General features: G+C 38.0%; 1 protein-coding gene across 1 annotated transcript in view; it reads right to left on the bottom strand.

Annotated features, from left to right (window-relative positions):
• Positions 1-1,547: 1,547 nt before the first annotated feature.
• TMPRSS15 (transmembrane serine protease 15) overlaps positions 1,548-19,128 on the bottom strand; it is a 111,824-nt gene continuing 94,243 nt past the window's right edge. Inside the window, exons 23-26 of the mRNA XM_002927997.1 lie at positions 10,578-10,759; positions 9,228-9,323; positions 6,077-6,216; positions 1,548-1,703 (exon numbers count right to left, since the gene is read on the bottom strand). Coding sequence (XP_002928043.1) covers positions 1,548-1,703; positions 6,077-6,216; positions 9,228-9,323; positions 10,578-10,759 — 574 coding nt within the window. The remainder of the gene's footprint in view (positions 1,704-6,076; positions 6,217-9,227; positions 9,324-10,577; positions 10,760-19,128) is intronic.

Below are 19,128 nucleotides of genomic sequence, written 5' to 3'. Positions count from 1 at the left end.
GGTACCTGGTATATCTGTTGGGTTTGTATTTTCAGAACATAGTTCTAATATGTGTCTTGAAATGCAGGTGAATCGTGGAACAAAATCTATGGTAGTAAAATCAAACAACACACCCTACTCCTGTTTCTCCATCCTTTCTAACTGCTCCTAAGATCAAGTCATTGGAAAGGTCTGAAAAAGAGTAGTGTGTTCAGGGATTCCTGATTTCTGTCCTAAGAATAAATACCACAATTGTTTACTAGGAATTTGTGCTGCCCAATTATCTGGCCACACTTTCTCATATGACATTGTTTTCCCTTTCTCTGTTCCCCAGAGAGAGGGAGACTTTTGGTATAGTAACACATGATTCTCTACTATCCTCAATCCCTGAACGTCCCTGAACCCCTGCCTACACAGTGGCCCCCATGCCTCTTGAATACATCAATCATAATCATTCCTTTCAGATGTAGCCCAAATCGTGTTTCTTCCATAGGGCCAGTCTACACTTCTTTAAACCTTACTCTTTCTTTTATTACTTTGGACCATATAGACCCATGCAATTTGTGTGTGTGTGTGTGTGTGTGTGTGTGTGTGTGTGTGTTAAGTAGGTGTGAATATTGTCTTCCCAAATAAATCAATAGATTTTGTGTGGTAAGCTAAATTGAAGTATGCACTTACTCTGGAAATGATCCAAGAGATTAAACCAGTGAGGCAAATTCATTTTTTCCACATATTTTGGCCTTCTAATGGGTGACTCAGCTGTGTCTAAGTAAGTTTTGCACATGTTAAAAACATTCACTGTACAACACATAGATCAGAAAAAAAACCCCATTTGTAATAGTTGCATTTTTTGGATATGTTTGATTACTTTTTGGAAACTTAAAAAATATTAGCTTAAAATAAATGGATAGTATGATTAATCCAGGTAAAATATGATCCAATAACAGAATGACAGTATCAGTTAATTTCCTTTGTGTTTTGATACAAGGGTGATACATAGACTTGTGCTTGTTTGCTGTTTAATTAGCTTGAGAGGACCGTGCAATCAATTTAGTCTACATCTGTGACATGAGCTTAAAATACATATTTTTTAGGAGTGGGGAAAATATTAAGGATATGCTCAAGATGAATTGGAAATGCCTTTAGACAGAAAAGTGGGAAGAATATTGAGATTGTGGAACTAGATAATTTATAGCAGTTTAGTTCAAATAACAACATTCTGTGCAAAACAGTTTATTTCATTCTCTTCCTAATTCTACCAAAGTTTAGTATATACTTTACCATAGCATTCCTTTGAATCAGAGAATTTGATAAAAACGATTACAAACAAAGGAAATGATGATCTCTGTGAAAGATTAGCTGTTCACAATGAAATCAAAGTATATTATTTTAAAGTCACTTTATATGGTAAAGATTATTTTTTGTGTTCACCCTCACCCCTCAGGATTGCAGTGGCTTAGGTAAGAATACAGTCTTTTAGAAGCCATTTTGACAAAAGTCTCAATTTCCATACTCCTTAGAGAGAAATGGGAAAACAGCATGACTTTCATGTTGGCTTAGGAAACACTCTACTGTAGAAAACTTTGTATCCATTCTGTGAACCTCAGGACCCGGGCATACACTCCTGGACGATTCGGCCGTGCACACTGGTATCCAAATGACGTCACACCAGCCAGGAACCACCTGTTGTTTTCTTGGCACATTAATGGTCCTCCTGAATCCCCCTAAAGAGGAAATTGCAAAAGAAAATTGTAGATGTGTTGTCGATTGGCATAGACATCTAAGGTTATTTTTAACAAATCAATTCAAAACTAGAGATCAAAAATATGATTTAATTACAAGTCATCTGTATATCTCTTCACCAACATTCTCCGTCAAAAATGAGAACCTTTGGCTGCTCAGAAAGGACACAGAGAAACTATGACAACTAAAACATAATTTGCATGTAATTCTTCATGATGTACTTTTATAGCAAAAGTTTCCTTATTTTCATTTCATTTTAATAGGTACTAAGAAATTCTCTAAGGCACAACTATGAGAACATCCCAACCAAAATATATATTGAAAGATCATTTTATTAAAAGAGGTATGGTATGGTTTCACTCATATGTGGAACTTAAGAAACAAAACAGATGAACATAGGGGGGGAAAAAGAGAGAGGCAAACCATAAAACAGACTCCCAACAACAGAGAAGAAACTGAGGGTTGCTGGAGGGGAGATGGGTGGGGGGATGGGTTAGATGGGTGATGAGGACTAAGGAGGGCACTTGTGATGAGCACTGGGTGTTGTATGGAAGGGAGAAATCACTAGATTCCACTCCCGAACCTTGTATTACACTATATGTTAACTAACTGGAGTTTAAATAAAAACTTGAAACAAAAAAACAAAACAAAAGAGGTATGTTCTAAGAATTGGGAGAGGCTTTGCAGAGAAGACACTTATTTCACATTGTGTGTTTAGAGAAACTAAAAACTCAACACATAAAGTTGATTTTAGTTCTTTTGGGCAGCGTTAACTTTTTGTGAGTAGACAATCAGATTTGAAAAAATCTTAACATTTCAATGGCAGTAGGCATATCAATGATATAATTTATGATAAGCACACATATTTTCATAGGAGATTTTAACTGAGGAAGAATTATTTAATTTTTGAAAATATTAATTATAACAGTTTCTGCTAGAGTTAATTCCGTATATTTCATTTGCACAGGAGTATTTGTGTATAATGCGAAAAAACATAATACAAACACAACGTACCATTACTTAACGAGTAATTCGCCAATTTTCCTCATACATTAATTGTGCAAAATTTTTAATCTTTTTTTTATATTTATGAAGGAATTTACAGTCTCGTGTACTTTGGTTGCCATCACTGGTACAAAAGAATATTTCAACCCAAGTTTGTTTTAAAAAAAATCCTGATTTTTTTGCCTGATTCTTTATTATCTTTGGGACCATATTTAAGGGGAAAAAATGTGGTGTATAGAAGCACCTTTTCTTGCTTGGGTACAGAGGAACATTAATTGCACTGGCAACCATAGGTTACCTCTTTTCTAGATGTAACAAATGTGTTTGAAGGCAGGGACTGTGATTTGTATTTCTGTATCCTAAACCCTTAGTTTATAGTTTGGGTCCAGAAATATGTATGGAACATTTAAGGATGAATACAGACTCAAGGTTAGAATTTAGTAAAAATAAACCTCAACTGTTTGGGTATTTCGAAAAGGAGTCATTTGGTTTTCTTTGTATTTTCTAAGATAATTCAATTTTTTAAAAAGACAATAGAACCTAGATATTGATTCCGTGCACGAGGATTTTAAATTACCCAACGTGCACGGGGTCAGTTCCAGGTATTCCAATGATCCAGCAGCAGGCTTGATGCCCAGCAGTTGCGTTGTCTATGTGGTTGAGAGACCTATTACGTCTGAGACTGTCACTTCTCTCATCTAACTCTATTGTTTCAGTTCTGTTGTGTAACTTCTTGCCTTAATTTGCTGATTTGTTCAAGGAGCTATTTCCCTCTTCCACTATCTCAGAGATATGTATGGACTTCAAAAATAGGAGTGAATGTCCAGACCATAACGCATTACCCTAAAATTTACGTTGCCGTATTGCTGGGCCACAGCGTTAGAGTTGCTGACTCAGCAGGTCTGTGCTGGGGCCTGAGAATTTGCACCTGGAACAGGTTCTCAGGTGCTGCTGATCTGCTGGATTGGAGGCCATGCTTGGAAAACCACTGGGGTAGAATAAGGCTCTGCAGAGTTAGCAGAATGAGTTTGCTGTTTGTGTCGTTCACTTCTTTCTGTATAGAGGGGACTTCTACAGCCACATGGGGTGCCTTAAAATCCAGACAACCATCCCCCACACGCAAGCCTTTGGTAAGCTAGAAGATACTCAAGAATGTATGAATGACTAATAGGACCAATTCTTTGCCACTGTAGGGGGGGAAATAATGCTTCGAGGAGCTTATTCAAGTGACGTATCAATTGTAGCATATTCATAATTTTAAAGGTATTCTTATTTAATTGGTTAATCCTCTTGTAAAACGTAGTATTAAAGTTGAACAAAGAAAATCATGTGGCCCTCTAGACTATCGAATACTGAATCATGATAACATTACACAAAATATTGCCCTGTGTGTGGACATTCTTACTTGTGAATGAATAACATACTTAGACTCTTTAGAAATCAGAGCCAAACAAGATTTCAGAGATCTGGCACAAGTGACTGGCTTAATGTAACTCTAATATCAGTAGCATCCGTGGTCATATTTTCTACCTAGTGTGTAAGGCACCTGCCACACAACCCCCATTAACTGTAATTGAAGTTGTACAGCTGATTTCCCTCCTGAACAATAATTCTATAAATCTCCCTCTAAGTGGCAATATATTTTACCTTTAGCACGCTTTTCATTTTAAAAGGAACGTATAAGATCCAGAGTTAAATTTTAAACAAGAAGAAAGCTATCCTATTAATATGTCTTGAATTTGCAAGTGTTCAACAAAGCAGAATAAATGTAAAACCAGGCTGAAAGTTTAACATGATTTGAGACACTGACTTAACTAGTAGATACATATAAAGGTTCATCTGGGGAAGTGTCTGTTAAAAAAGTCTTGTATCAAGTTGAATTATGGTGACATAGGTGTTAATACATATAACAAGTTGTTTACACTTCAACAAAGTGAAAGACTTTCCCATGGTATAAATTGCTGCATCCCCACTTGTAAAGTATTCATTTGCTCAGTACTGCTATCAGGCTTAATCTAATCCAGTAGATGTTGGTGCATCAACATCTTATTAATTTTCAAATACAGAAAACATGCTAGAAAATTCATTTCCAAAGTCTTATAGTGAAATTTGTTAATATTTTGAGCGCTTATTTAAATGCCTTATACGTGTTACTTGATTTTTTAAACCTCTCAATAAAACTGAAGTGTCTTGCCCAAAGTCTCTCCCAAACGTATTTAGGCAAGTGAAGTAAGAGTAGTCTGAGCCCAGAATCTATGCTTTCGTGACTATTTCATGCTGCACCTAAAAATGAATAATAATTCTAAAATCTGGCAGAATTTACTTTTTACTTGTTGAATGTATGTGGATTTCATGGCACTAATAGATGGCCACATTATTTCTAAGTGATAAGATGTTTTTGTCTTCAATGAGTTTGTGGGTAGTTTTCTTTCGTGGTCATGTAAGTCAAAAGCTGTTGATACTTGAATGGTGCAGTACTGAAATTCAGTGAGATCATGTTATTACATCTCTAAAATGAAATGTAAATGATAAGATGAAAATTCTAGGGTAGGAGTTCTAGGTCCAGAGTTATGCTAGGCTGTTGAGTGAGTTCTAGTTTTTAACCTTCCTATAAGTGGTTACCTGCAAACTGGTTCTAACCAGGGTATCCAGGTTGGTTTTATGCAGGAAATTATTTCTTGCCACTGGACCCATGGCCCATACTCAAAACCAGGGTTGAAAATTGGAAGCCAGTAGGTGAAATTGGCCTCCCGACTTGCTTTTTGTGTGTTTGTCTGAAATTTGTATAGGGTTTTAAAGAATCAGAATTAGATTTAGCTAAGGTGTGTCCTCTCCAGGTCAATAGTGGGCCAGCTCTCCATAGTTTACCTGACTCTCTCACACACTCATATTTTATGCCTCAGCTCTAAAGATACCCGATTTTAATATTGGTTCTTAAAAATGAGTTTTATTTCTAACACTCACATCCACCCTAGCCATACTATGCAAGTAGGCCACAAATAAAAAAACAAAAAGTCAGTTTGGGGGGCGCTTGGGTGGCTCAGACGGTTAAGCATCTGCCTTTAGTTCAGGTCATGATCCTAGGACCCTGGGATCAAGCCCCATGTCTTGCTCCCTGCTCAGCGGGTATCTGCTGCTCCCTCTCCTTTTGCTGCCCCACCTGCTTGTGCTCTCTCTCTCTGTGTCAAATAAATAAATAAAATCTTTAAAAAAAAAAGTCAGTTTGGTAAAAGAAGAAATGAAGTTAAAACCCTGATGAATTCTTTGCGCCCTAATTGTTGCAAAGTGACAAAATCATTATTGAGCAATGCTTTCTGGAGATGTAGAGTGAACGGTTTTTCATACTTACCTGACAAGTATCTATTCCTCCTTCTTCATAGCCTGCACAGACCATATTTTCTGTAATGTTATATTCTGGCATCTGTTGTTGGCATTTCTCATTTGAAAGAAGAGGAACATTGGCTTCTTGCAATGTGTTTGCAGTCGGACCTGTTCAAAACGGTAACGCAGCCAGCCAGTCAGAAGGGATCAACGTGCGTCACTGAATGGGCCACCATCAGTCTCCTTTATTTCAACAGCTCACTCTCATTATCGAGTACTGTGTGTATATATAATGAAACTAAATGCTAACCTTAGTATTTTAAAGCACAGAATAAAGCCCATCTGTGGATTTTGCCAAATGGATAACAGTAAAGCACTTTTTCAGTTTCCAAGGGCTAACAGGAATGGTGGATTGGACTAGACAGGCTTTAGGCATTTGCAGTAATTTTAAGTGGTTACAGTGTTGCTCATGGGGAAAAAAAAGCCCACGAACACAGAGTTTCATTTATGGAAATTAGCAACGACTCCGAAATCCAGGAGGCTTTTCATTTGGCACCTGAAGAGGTGCTCCCTGATAATGGCATTCAGCAACTTTGTGAGGCTCCGTGAATGAGCAGGTGTGCACCGAACAGAAGACAAAGCTCAGCAGCACGGTGCCCTGGCCTGAGGGCAATCAGCTTGTCATCCACATGCAGGTGAAGAGAAAGGAGGCATTTTGTAACAGAATGCACTTCCATGCTTTTTACAGAATGACTCATCTACTGGAAGCATGACTCTCTGTTTACTGAAATACTAATCCCAAGAGGGATGTGAAACAAGCAGGTGTCTAGTGTCTCAGAAAAGGCACCTGATAAGCTCTTTCTAATAATTAGCAGTTCTGTTTGGTTCCTCAAGAGAGGCAAGAAGTTGATGACAACTTAGTACATATGACAGTCAATGTTATTGCAAACATGTATATGACTTCATTTCTACCTCGGTTTAATCCACACACTAAAAAGACAGGAAACTAGCGTGTGTGTATGTATGTACACGGACGTATGTGTATGTATATAATTTCAGTGCAAAGCAATATGTATGACTCAGTGCTGGGTTAGTAAATGTTTAACACCAGTTTTCAAGAAAAAAAAAATCCTCAGTATGTATCATTTGCCTGATGCAAGCACTCCAACCATGGTCGATTTCAAGGTACCAGCATGACAGTGAATAGGAGTTGGGAGACGTGCGCAAATGACAATTTCCAGCTGGTGCCTGTGACTCCAGCTGCAAGCCACTGGGTGACTTTGAAAGTTTGACATTGGACTTTAAGAGGTGAAGATGGAGGAGGGAATTGAACATCTCACTGTTATTCATTCTATGAAGATTGAAGATGGGCTGGCAGACTTTATTTTTATTATAAACTATTACAAAATCAAAGTCCATTTTTTTGCTCGTCAAGGAATAAAAAGGATTGGATGGGTATACGATAAAACTTTTTGGTAAAGAAAAATTTGAGCAGTGCTCTTATATTTAATATTTATTTGTCTGCATGAATTGTCATAAGGATAATTGAGAATGCACACACAAAGACCTACATAAAAATATCAGTAAAGTTATTTTAACTTTACTAATTGCCTTAATTTAACTGACTACTATCACTTCATTTCTTCCTAGTAAACAATATGTTCATGGTTTTCCTAGCTAACTAGGATAATATACTCAAAAGGGGGGAAACTGGGTTTTACACAGTTAAGTAGCTGGAAATCATAAGACAAAGTTCGGAAAATTCGTCAAAATTTCCATCACCCAGGAAGTATTTAAACATGATCTGAGCATTTATTCCTCAATGAAATTGATCTCAGATACAGATTTTCCTTGGCTCCATACCACCCTCAGAGACCCTTCTTAAGTCAATTAAATGCGTATCTTTAGTAACAATAAGTAAATGTGAGCCAAATTTACTCGGCTCTTAAAAGAAATACCCATTTCCAATGGAATAAAGAGTCTTAAATTTTGTTAGGGGATAATTTGTTTTTGAAGAGTCTACATTGTGGCCATAAATGTCTTTTAGTTTGAAGTCTGAGAGAGACAATATCTATCTAGGAATCATTTTTACTCTTTAGATTTCAAATTTAATAAATCATGGCATCTTTCAAGTGGAGGAAATCAAAGAAGATACAGCCTTTGACTTCAGTACACTTTATGGACAACAGACATGAGGCCTTTCAGCGACATAATGCAATTGCCGTGGAGAACCTCAGCTGAATTCGTCAGGCAAAGATTTGACTTAGAACGTCATCCTTTCTTTTACAAGGAATAAGGGTGTTTTAACTGCAAATGCTTTACTACTTGGTAGCTGCACCTCTCCACAAGATTCTGTGGCTTTTCATCTCATACAATTAGGTTTTTTAAGTATCTCGGCCATGATCTGCTGCGACTGCAGAGGCTGGGTTCTCCCACCGGACTATATAGTGCTTTTCCTTTTTGCTTAATTTTTAATGGGTAGTCAAAATTCTGCCCTAGATGGAGTAACTCCTATTAGGAATTCTGAAGCCAGTGTGCCTTGTAGTTACATTTAGAGAGAATGAAGTACGGGAATTTTGTAAAAAAATTATGTTCAGTTAGTCTTAATATGCATCTTTTCTGTGTTTGGAAAACATCCTATTAAATAAGGCTAACGAGTCCGCTTACAGTCTTTAGTGTATGATTCGTGCCACATCTGAGTAGGCTGAGTCAGCATGTTGAAGTTAAGGGGGATTCCCTTCTCATTTTTTAAGGAATGGGAGTGTGATGCCTTTATGTGATAAATAAAGATAGTTTTATTGATTTGGAAAATGTAACAGGCAATAATTTGGCTTTTGATCAGACTTTATCCGGGTGCTTTACAAAAATAAATTTTGTAACCTTTGTAGTATTCATTTAAATAGGCATATCTTTTCTCCATATCAGGGTATTTATAATACTAAAATTAGGTACTTAGTTTGGAGGATGCTTGAACTCTCCTCCAATAAGGATTATAGTTTTGTAATATGCTCTATACAATCTGGAATTTTTTAAAAAACTGTACAAATACACAACATATGAATATAAGCCTGACAGTTGTGAAGAGCTATTGCAAAAAATGTTGAAAATATTCACAGGATAGTGCAATAGCATCCTTCTTACTAGTAAGCACTTTCTTTTTGTTGAGGCTGATGATTTACCTTGATATATAACCCTCCCCCAGCCAGCAATGGAACAAATTCTTCCTGGAGGAAAAACTTGATTTTCTTCTGGTAAACAAATAGGTTGTATATAATCTGGAAAAACAAAACACAGACAAACATGCATTTCTAACAAGTTTGAAAAATCAATTATTTTCAACATTTTATTTAAAAAACTTGTATTTTTGTTTTATGCTGCTCGAACATTTTTTAGACATCAGTCATAGGGTAAAGAAACATGTCAGGGTGGCACTCTGGCAATGGACTAGGTATTACTGGTGGTCTTTGGGGATCCTTTTCTACATTGTCTCCTTATTACTCTTTAAGAAGGTACACAATGTCTTAGTTCTAGAGTTTATCATTTATATTTGATTATAAGTAATCATGCTATTTACAGTGTCAGTTCTGTGACAATCTTGGGAAGGCTGTTCTTTAGGGCCAATTAAGAGACACTTGTAAAAGAGTTCTGAGGCTTTTTTGATTTTCCTCAATTATCTCCACATTAAAAAAGCTTTCGGATGATTGTTTTACAGTGCACTTATGGAAGCATCAGCATTGGTACTGACTTTTAAAGCCCTTCTCCAACAATTTACAAGCTGTCTGACATTTATTAAGCACCCACTACATGTAAGACCCAGGCAGACACAAAAATGAATAAGATATGGTGCTTACCCTCAAGGACAGGGCTACATAATTAACCACAGTTAACAGTCTGCCTTTGATAAGCGCTTTAATATATGTGTAGACCAAATCCCATGAGAGCCAGAAATGGCAGCACTTTCTTCTTACTGGGAGTTGGAAAAGTCTTTGGAGTAAAGGATGGAGTTGAGCAGAGTCCTTCAGGATAAAGTTCACTCCATTACGTGATTTCTTGCACTTTTTCTAGTTCTTTGGAGGAAGTCTTCCAGCTGCCACCCTATTAATATTATTGACTCTGTGGCTATCTTAATTCTTACTCACTTTACTCTTAGAGCATCTTCTCGTCTCTCAGTTTGTCCTACTCTGCCCTTTGTGGGAGATGGACCTGCCTTCCTTTCACATGAGAAATAGAGAAGGCATGCGTTGTAACATGACCTATTTTCTCTATGCTGCTCTTTTGAGTTTATTATTACAGGGGGCTCAGAACATTTTAATTTGCTGGCCAACTTTCTAGAAAGTTGGATTTAAACACCTTGATGAAGATAATTGAATATGTTTCGCTCCATTCCCCAATTCCATTTAAATTATAATGATTTCTATAACAAATTATCCAACTTTTATGGACTATTAATTCATTGGTACTGATAATATTTCAAATCTAATTTTGAATTGATTTGGCCAGATAAGATGACTAAAACTGATTTCTTTTACCTGTGTAATTCACTTTAAAGTCAAGATGCATCATGGCGATGTCACTGTCCTTTGTCCGTTTATTGTAATGTGGGTTTATGACAATTTGATCTATCAACCGAGTTACTATTTGAGGAGAAGTCAGATTCGATGTCATATGCAGGCCTAGGATTGCTTCCCACTTAGATGGCTCTAAATTTCTCCTGAAGATTATGAAAAAGACAGGTAAGAAACCCTCCATCCACCAGTTACTTTCTAAAGATGCTGCTCATAGTAGGTATTTCAGAACTCTGTGTGCCCATCCTCAAATATTCTTGAATTTCTCTGAGTGATTCTTCTTTAAAAACATTCTTTCAATTTTTTATTCTTCTGATCAGATCATAGAAAGAGCCTTAATTAGTGCTCATTTCTATCACTTCTCTTAAATCTTCTCTTGATCTCTAGTTCTAGATGGTGGCTCTCAACTTTGGTTTCACATTAGAATCACCTGGAGTTCTTTTAAATAACACTGTTACCTGCTCCGCCTTCTCTATCTCTGATTTAGTGAGTTTGGAATGCGGAGAGGGACTTTAAAAATATATGTTATTTTTAAATTAAATCTCCAGGTTTATCCTAACGTATGGTCACGTTAGAGAACCCACTGCCTTAGATTCCGTTCCACCGTGGAGACTGCACCTTGGTCCAGGGTTTCTGCAGGCGGCCCCAGCTAGCAGGAAGGAGCTTCAGGAGCATTCTCCTGTTTAGGGGGTCACTGGATTTACACAACATTAAGACAAGCAATAAAACCTATTACTATGTTTACAATCTAACATACGAACTTGAGTGATTTTCATATACAATAAACTTGAATAACTTTCCATACGTAATGTTGGCCCTTGTTAATGAACCAGTGAAGGAAAGCATGTGTGTTATAGGCAGATTAAATGACAGTTTGAAAGTGTGTAGGGACGTCTAACTGTGCTTTTGGGGTGTTACATCTTCACAACATGAAACTACTAGTGAACAGCTGGAATTAAGGCAATTAAGTCATATTCACAATGCAGTCAAAATTCAGTAACTGCTATTTTAGAAGAGCTAGTGATTTAATTCTTAATAGTTACAAATGCCTCGTTTAATGTGGTCTTTCAACTGTTAGGATCGAAGTCACCTACAAATACACAAAGGGCATGAAGTTATTTCAAGTCCATTTGTTTGTCTTTTTACCTATCCATTACTTTGCTGAAATTAAACAAAGGATTGTATTTGATCAAGTCGCTGGCATCAGCAAAACCAATGAAAGCCCACGATCCAGAAGATATCCACTGATAACCACACGGCATTAACACGAGAGGAAGTTCCTGACATGCTTTATAGAATAGAATAACACCCATTTCCGGAGAGCCTATTTTGTGCCAAGGGCAGTGCCATGTACTTCGACTGCATCACATTTTCATTTTTGCCGCTGTGCTATGGATTTTACATCAGAGCAAACTGGATGCTGACAGTTTAAGTGGTGGGGCGGAGACTTGCCCTGGGACCCTCTGACTTTAGAGGCCGTGCTTGCACCAGCATACTGGGGTGCCTCCAGGGGCTCTGGGCAGGGTTCTGTGGGCAGGGTTGAGAACATGAGGGGAGGGTTGGGAGGAGAGACATACTCTGCCACTGGAGTATCTGGGCTCAGGAAGGGGAGGATGTCTCTGCTCCTAGTGGTTGGTGGTAGCTCCTTCAACGCCCAGATGTTGAGCCTGGAGGGTATTATGGTGCTGTGAAGGCTCTGTTTGCTGGTCAAGAGGCCTTTTCACTTTCCCCTCTCCAGGTCAGGGGAATCAGTACTGCAGCCCAGCTGGACTCACTGATAATTTCGGACATTCTGACCACACCCTCTCCCCCGTGTTCTGGGACTCCCCAGCCCACCTTGGCCTACTCAGAGAGAGGTGATAGAATGCAATCTCTTTCCTGGTGTCCTAGCTCTGAATTTCTTTCTGTATCACTTATTTAAGTATGTTTCCCAAAGCTCAGCTGGTCATGGTTGTTACTTGATTAGCATACCTGTTATAGCTGACAGGTAACAGGTAGTTACTCTTTTTTTAAGAACTGTATTTTTTATTAAACATTTAATATATATTAACTGAATATTTACAAAAAATAATTATACAATTGTCACCCTATGTTTCTTACTTTGCATTTAATTTTATTTATACACACTATGTTTTGTATTATAAATATATTTTATATAACAAAGACATTATATTAATATTCATATTATAAATAATATTGATTATATTAATGGTATAAAATTTGCTCAAAAGGAGTTTGAGTCCAATATAGAGGTTTTATTTTGAAGTTAATAGATTGCATTTATTTTAAAAAATGATAGGATTGTCTTCTTAAATGCTTTTGACATATTTTATCTTCAGGAAAACTTTCATGAAAATTCAGAGATATATGCAGTTATTTGCTATAGATTTAACTTGATGACGAAATAATGCAGTTCAGGGGTGCCTCAGTGGCTCAGTCAGTTGAGTGTCTGACTCTTGGTTTTGGCTCAGGTCTTTTATTTTTAAGATTATTTATTTATTTATTTATTTATTTATTTATTTGAGAGAGACAGCCAGTGAGAGAGGGAACACAACCAGGGGGAGTGAGAGAGGAAGAAGCAGGCTCCCCCCAGAACAGGGAGCCTGATGTGGGGCTTGATCCCAGGACCCCGGGATTACTCCCTGAGCCAAAGGCAGACGCTTAACGACTGAGCCACTCAGGCACCCTCGGCTCAGGTCTTGACCTTAAGGTCCTGGAATGGAGCCCCAGTGGGCCCTGTGCTCAGCAGGGAGTCTGCTTGAGATTGTTTCTCTCTCTCCCTTCTCTCTGCCCCTTCCTCTGCCACACACTGTCTCTCTAAATAAATAAATAAAATCTTTAAAAAAATTGTAGTTAAGAAAAAATAATGCAGTTTAGTAGCTAACCTCCCAAATTTTTATCTCTTTTGTAAGTACTGTACTCCTTCTGAGAACAATAAATATTAGTTACTGTTATGAGAGAGCTTGCAGGCAGCACGAAGTTTAGTAATCACCATTTCGTCTTGTTCTTTCAGGGTTTGGAGTAGAAAACCAATCCATGAACCATGGACTGTGAAAATTAAACATACATGCTTCAAGCTACTGGTCTAATTAAATACAAGTTACAGCAATATTAATCTGACACATTCTTAATGAGTTCCAAAGTTGTTATAGTGCTACATGGAAAATAGCCTTTTTTCATGTTTTTCTTTCTCCTGTATCTGTAAGTTGTATATTAGGAAGGAGATGCTCTTCCAACATGTATCGCCTGCATTTCTCTCTCAAGTCTTGCTCCACATAACTTTTTCTGTCTATGTGCTTAGCTTCCCCACCACAAGCTCACATTAGCACAAGCACCACTAGAAAACTACATCCCACTGCAATCTTAGTGCCTTCTCTCAGAAGGAAGACTTGAGAACCCAGAAGTTCTGGCCAGTGGTACTCAAATTTACGAATCACCTGAAGAATTTGCTAAAAATTCGGATTCCTAACTTCACCTCCAGAGATCCTAATTTGGAAGGTTGGAGTGGGACCCAAGAAACTGCACTTCGTAATTCCTTTTGGGATATTGAGTAATACAGAATTCTCCCTGGCTTTTCCATTCACCCAAAGCCAAGAGACAGGAGAAGAAAACCTTCAGAAAAATCAGTGCAGATGAGGAGGGGATGCTTAATTATATTTTAAAAATATATTTGTCTCAAAGCATCTACACTCTAGTGAAACAACGAAAAGTTATAGACAGAAAACAATGGGAACAGGAGATAGCCCCATTGGATAGGCAAGCCCCAATCTGTCACAGACTAAAGATGGCAGAAGTAGGGTACCTTGAGATAGGGGAGGTTGGCTGAATTTCTGCTGGGCATTTCATCTATGCCTGCCTTGTTCAAACAAAATGTTTTTCATAGTAGTAAGAGAAAGAAAGGCATAAGTAGGGAGGCAACAGAAAGAAATGTATTCTGGAATTCTATAACCTCAAAGACTCGCACAATTCTTGGTACACAGTAGGTGCTCCTTAGATGTTGCACCGGATGGAAGGAACTAGTGCTATGCCAGTCTGGGTTGCTGTGTGTTGATGTGTAAAGAAATCTCCTACTCAGAGTATACGGATGTTCATTGGTAAATGGGATTTTTATTGTGGTAAAAAGTAAATACAGTAAGATAGAGCAGCACAATATCTGAAAGGAAGAAAAAGCAGTGGGAATCCATAACTCTGAAAAAATTTTCTGTTCTACCATTAACAAAGATGGTACTTTAGTCAAGTCTGTCCACTGCCAACCCCAATGTTTACCCCCAGCACAGCGTTTTATGTCTCTATTATTATTCTCCACTGAATAGAAAAAGGATTCCTACAAATAACCAATTCCATTTTTTAACGCAAGTAAAAATTAGAATGCCTCTGAAATATGGGGTTGTTAGAGAGTAAGAAAGTTTTCAAGAGTAGAACCCAAATGTCCATTGATTGATGGATGGATAAAGATGTGGTGTGTATATATATATGTAGACACACACACACACACACACACACACACACACACACACACAGGAATACTACTCAGCCATGAAAAAGAATGAAATCTTTCCATTTGCAATGACATGGTTGGATCTATAGGGGAATAATGCTAAGTGAAGTAAGTCAGTCAGAGAAAGACAAATACCATATGAGTCCACTCATATGTGGACTTTAAGAAACAAAACAGATGAACATGGGTCAGGGAGTAAGAGAGGCAAACCAGGAAACAGATTCAACTATAGAGAACAAACTGAGGGTTGCTTGAGAGAAGATGGGCAGAGGGGATGGATTAATGAGTGATGGGGATTAAGGAGGGCACTTGTGATGAGAACTGGGTATTTGTTGTATGTAAATGATGAGTCACTAAATTCTACACCTGAAACTAATATTACAAGCTATGTTAATTAACTGGAATTTAGATGAAAACTTGAAAGAAAAAGGAAAGTTTTCCAGAATATTAGGGATAGTTTAAAAAAAAAACAAAGGAGCTAGATTAAATGTGATAATATGGGCCAGTTTTAACAATTTAAGTATCATAAACATAATAATTATCCTAGTTAATAAAATAAATTGTTGACAAAGGGCCATAAGCCCATCATAATGAAACTCCAAAGAGAAAAATTAAGGTGTATAAAAGGTGGTTGTATTATAAAAGAAAAAGGGTGAATGGTGAGGTTATGTTTAACTATTATTCCTTTTTATGAATAAAGACAAGAGTTTCACATATAAGGGTATTTTTAGTTCAACTACTAAGTAGAAACCTGTTTTTAAACTAGAGATATGCCTTTATTTGTTTAAGTGTTAGAAAAAGAAGTACAGGGAACAAGGAGAAAGCAAAATAATCCTCAGCATCATTTGATCTGAAGGGTTATGTCTACAAACTTCAGAAACAATTTTTGAATGCCTTTCTTCACTTGACTTCCAGGACTCCCTGAGTACTTGTGATTTTCCTTTCATTTCATTCTCTGCTTTTCCTGTCTTTTCCCCCAGCTCTTTTGTTCCTCTCAAAATCCAAATACTAGAATACTCCTGAGTTCTACTTTTTGCTTTCTTCTCTTCTCCACTTACACTAACCCCCTAGAGGATCCTATCCAATGCCATGACTTCAAATACCAGCAGTCTGTGCAAAATTTCCAAATTTGTATTTCATTAATTGACTTCTCCCTGAACTCCAGACTCACATGCCACATGCCAGTTGGCCAGTATCATTTGGGTTTTATCAGGAAGTCCTAAATTCAATATCAAAAACTCAGAACTCTTATTCTCTTGGCAATCCTGTTTCTTCTCATTATTCTCATTTCAGTAAATGATATCAACACACACCCTATTTGTTCAAGCCATAACCCTTGACTCTGCCCTTGCCCATTCTCTTCATCCATCTGTAACTCTATCCTCCTGAACTTATGAATGAGATCCAGGCATTTGTCCAGCTTCCTCAGCCATAATCCTAGGGCCACCATTGTTTCTTTCTAACTGGTCTCCCTGGTTTCATGATTGCTCCTCCCAGCAGATGCCTCTCCAGATAATGTCACTCTTCACCTTCCAGATGAAGGCATTTATCATGGCCTCCTTACTCCTCACCAGGGCCTAGGATCTGGTCCTGCCTACCTCCCCAGTCTTGTTCCTTCCTGTCTGCCAACTACTTCCTGGCCAGCAGCAACAGCAGGCTTCTTGAGGTTTCTGGCGCAGGCTCCTGCCCCAGAACAATTGAGTTGATGTTACCTTCCCAGAAACTTGTGTTAAGTTTCTCCCTCATCTTTAGCTCTTCCTTCAATTTTCATTTGTTGTGAAGCTTTCTCTAAATACTGTATCCAAATAAAGCCCCCAATATTGTAACAATATAAAAAGTTTTAAAAATAAATATGCTGAACATCTCCTGGGCAAGAATTAGACTCTTCCTTCATGGACCTTTCCTGCTCAGGAACAGTAGCACAATAAAAATTTTATTGTACATTTACATAATTCACAGTATGCAAAAGTATTGCATCATCTTACTTTTGTCCTGATAATCACTCTAGGAGGGAGATCTCTTTATGAACACCCTATGGAGGAGGATACTGAAACGGAGACACCAAGTCACATAAGGTCAATAGCATAAGCAGTATCAAGATTCTATCCTCTGGTTTAAAGTCAACCTTGCCTTTAAGCCGCAGTAAAGTTGGTCCATACTCTCCAAATCTTTCTTTTAAGGTTCAAAAAGAAGACAAATCAGTGACAGAGAAAAAGAACAGGCAGAGGAAAATTTAATGACATCCATAATGGCCGAGGGATGGGAACAGGAGTGTGGACAGTAAGAACGTAGCCAGAAAAGAGCTGCCCAATTAAACCCTTTGGCCACCTGCAGGTTAAAACACCAATCCGTTTCTTGGGAACGAAGAAATAATACCACTGAGTGGTTACAGAGAGCAATGCAAGGTTGGTGAGGACGAGTTTGAATTCAGTGTACTTCTGTTCTATTACAGCTTACACTTGTTTGCTTTCATTCGTATTGAAACTGTGTGAAAGACATTTTATGTCTTATATGATTGAGCGCATGTGTATATTAGACAAAACTGTTTTTCTCCCCTTTGGATATTTGTGGCTTAAAAAGATATGATATTGGTAGCATTGACCTACAGTAAGTACATCTGTAAGGTAGATAAATGAAAGATGTCTCTAATATTACTGCAAGCCTGGCTGACATTTAGAAAGCATATGTTCTGCAAGAACATCAAACGGACTAATTTACCAAATCCAAGGTTAATACGGGAGGTCGCTGACTTACCTTTGTGCAATAGAAAACAATGAATCTGTAGCTAAAGATACCTTTTACTTGTAAATTGGGCTTAGGTTACCCACCTGTGACATACCAAGGCATAGAGCATGACTAGGTGAAAGTTAAGGTCACGTTGAGCAGGGATGGGAAAATTGACTGTGATAGACACTTGCGGTGTAGTTGAAAACAGATTAGAGTATAATTATCAAGAGGCACAAAAGTCACCAAGGGGCAGTCTAGGTATGGGAGAGGCTAGTTTACTCACTCAGATGGAGGGTGTGATGCCTACAATCAGAGAGCTGTGGGTGTAGACGAGCAGTATCTTGGGTAGTCCTTGTGCAGCCCGGGTGATAAGCCCAGCTGGGATCTGGCTATGGGTTCTCATTTCAGATTCTTTGGGCTCTGACTTCAGATCGGCCCTCACTCTGGCCCGATGGGATCAAGCCTTTAATGCTCATTCCCTCTGCCCTTCACCCCCACCTCCCAAACAAACTATCACAACCCTCTGCATCTGACAATTTGTCTCCATCCATCCAAGAACTTTCAATGTCTTTGTTGGTAGGGAGTTAATTTTTTGATCTGATAAACGACAGCGATGTCTTCCATTGCTGAGCACACGTGGTTCTTTCCTCAGAGATTCTGGATGCTGACAACAGGGAGGCTCATTCCAATCCTCACAGCTCAGGTCATTCTCTGGAGGCTTCTCTTACTCAGTTAAGGGCAGGAAACTGCTTTAGGTCAGGGCTTATGAATCTTCTATAAGGAAGCTACCTTTTTTCCTGGCCAAATTCAGAAGTGTTAGAATGGGATTACCTAGAAAGGTGCCTTCTTTCAGGCAAAAGCAGAAAATCAACATGTGCCTGGGCTCAAGAATATTTATTTTCTCCCCCTTTTCTCCTTGTCCCTCGCCCACCCTATTTTCCCCGTGGCACTGCTTTGGGTATGTCTGCTTCTAGAGGGAGAAGATAGATCCTAGAATTCAACATGTATTCTGTCATATGATGTAACCAAAAAACAGATACGGTTTGATAATACTTCTAAATTTTAGTTATGGGTAGCATCAAAATAGATCTGACTTGAGAAGAAAATGTTTTTATCCTAATTCACAACAAAGTCCTTACACATGAACTTTTAGAGCACAGTTTGTCACTTGAGGGCAATTTAAACATGCTTTTTTGATACAATTTCTGACACGAAATATTGGCCTGATTGAATGATATCCAGTGCAACTTATACATTAAATACGAACTTTACACCTTGAAAAAAGCTTAC

This window comes from Ailuropoda melanoleuca, chromosome 1 (assembly GCF_002007445.2).
Source record: "Ailuropoda melanoleuca isolate Jingjing chromosome 1, ASM200744v2, whole genome shotgun sequence".
Lineage (NCBI taxonomy): Eukaryota > Metazoa > Chordata > Mammalia > Carnivora > Ursidae > Ailuropoda > Ailuropoda melanoleuca.
The sequence above is the reverse complement of the archived record's forward strand: the minus strand, read 5'-3'. Positions and strand labels throughout refer to the sequence as shown.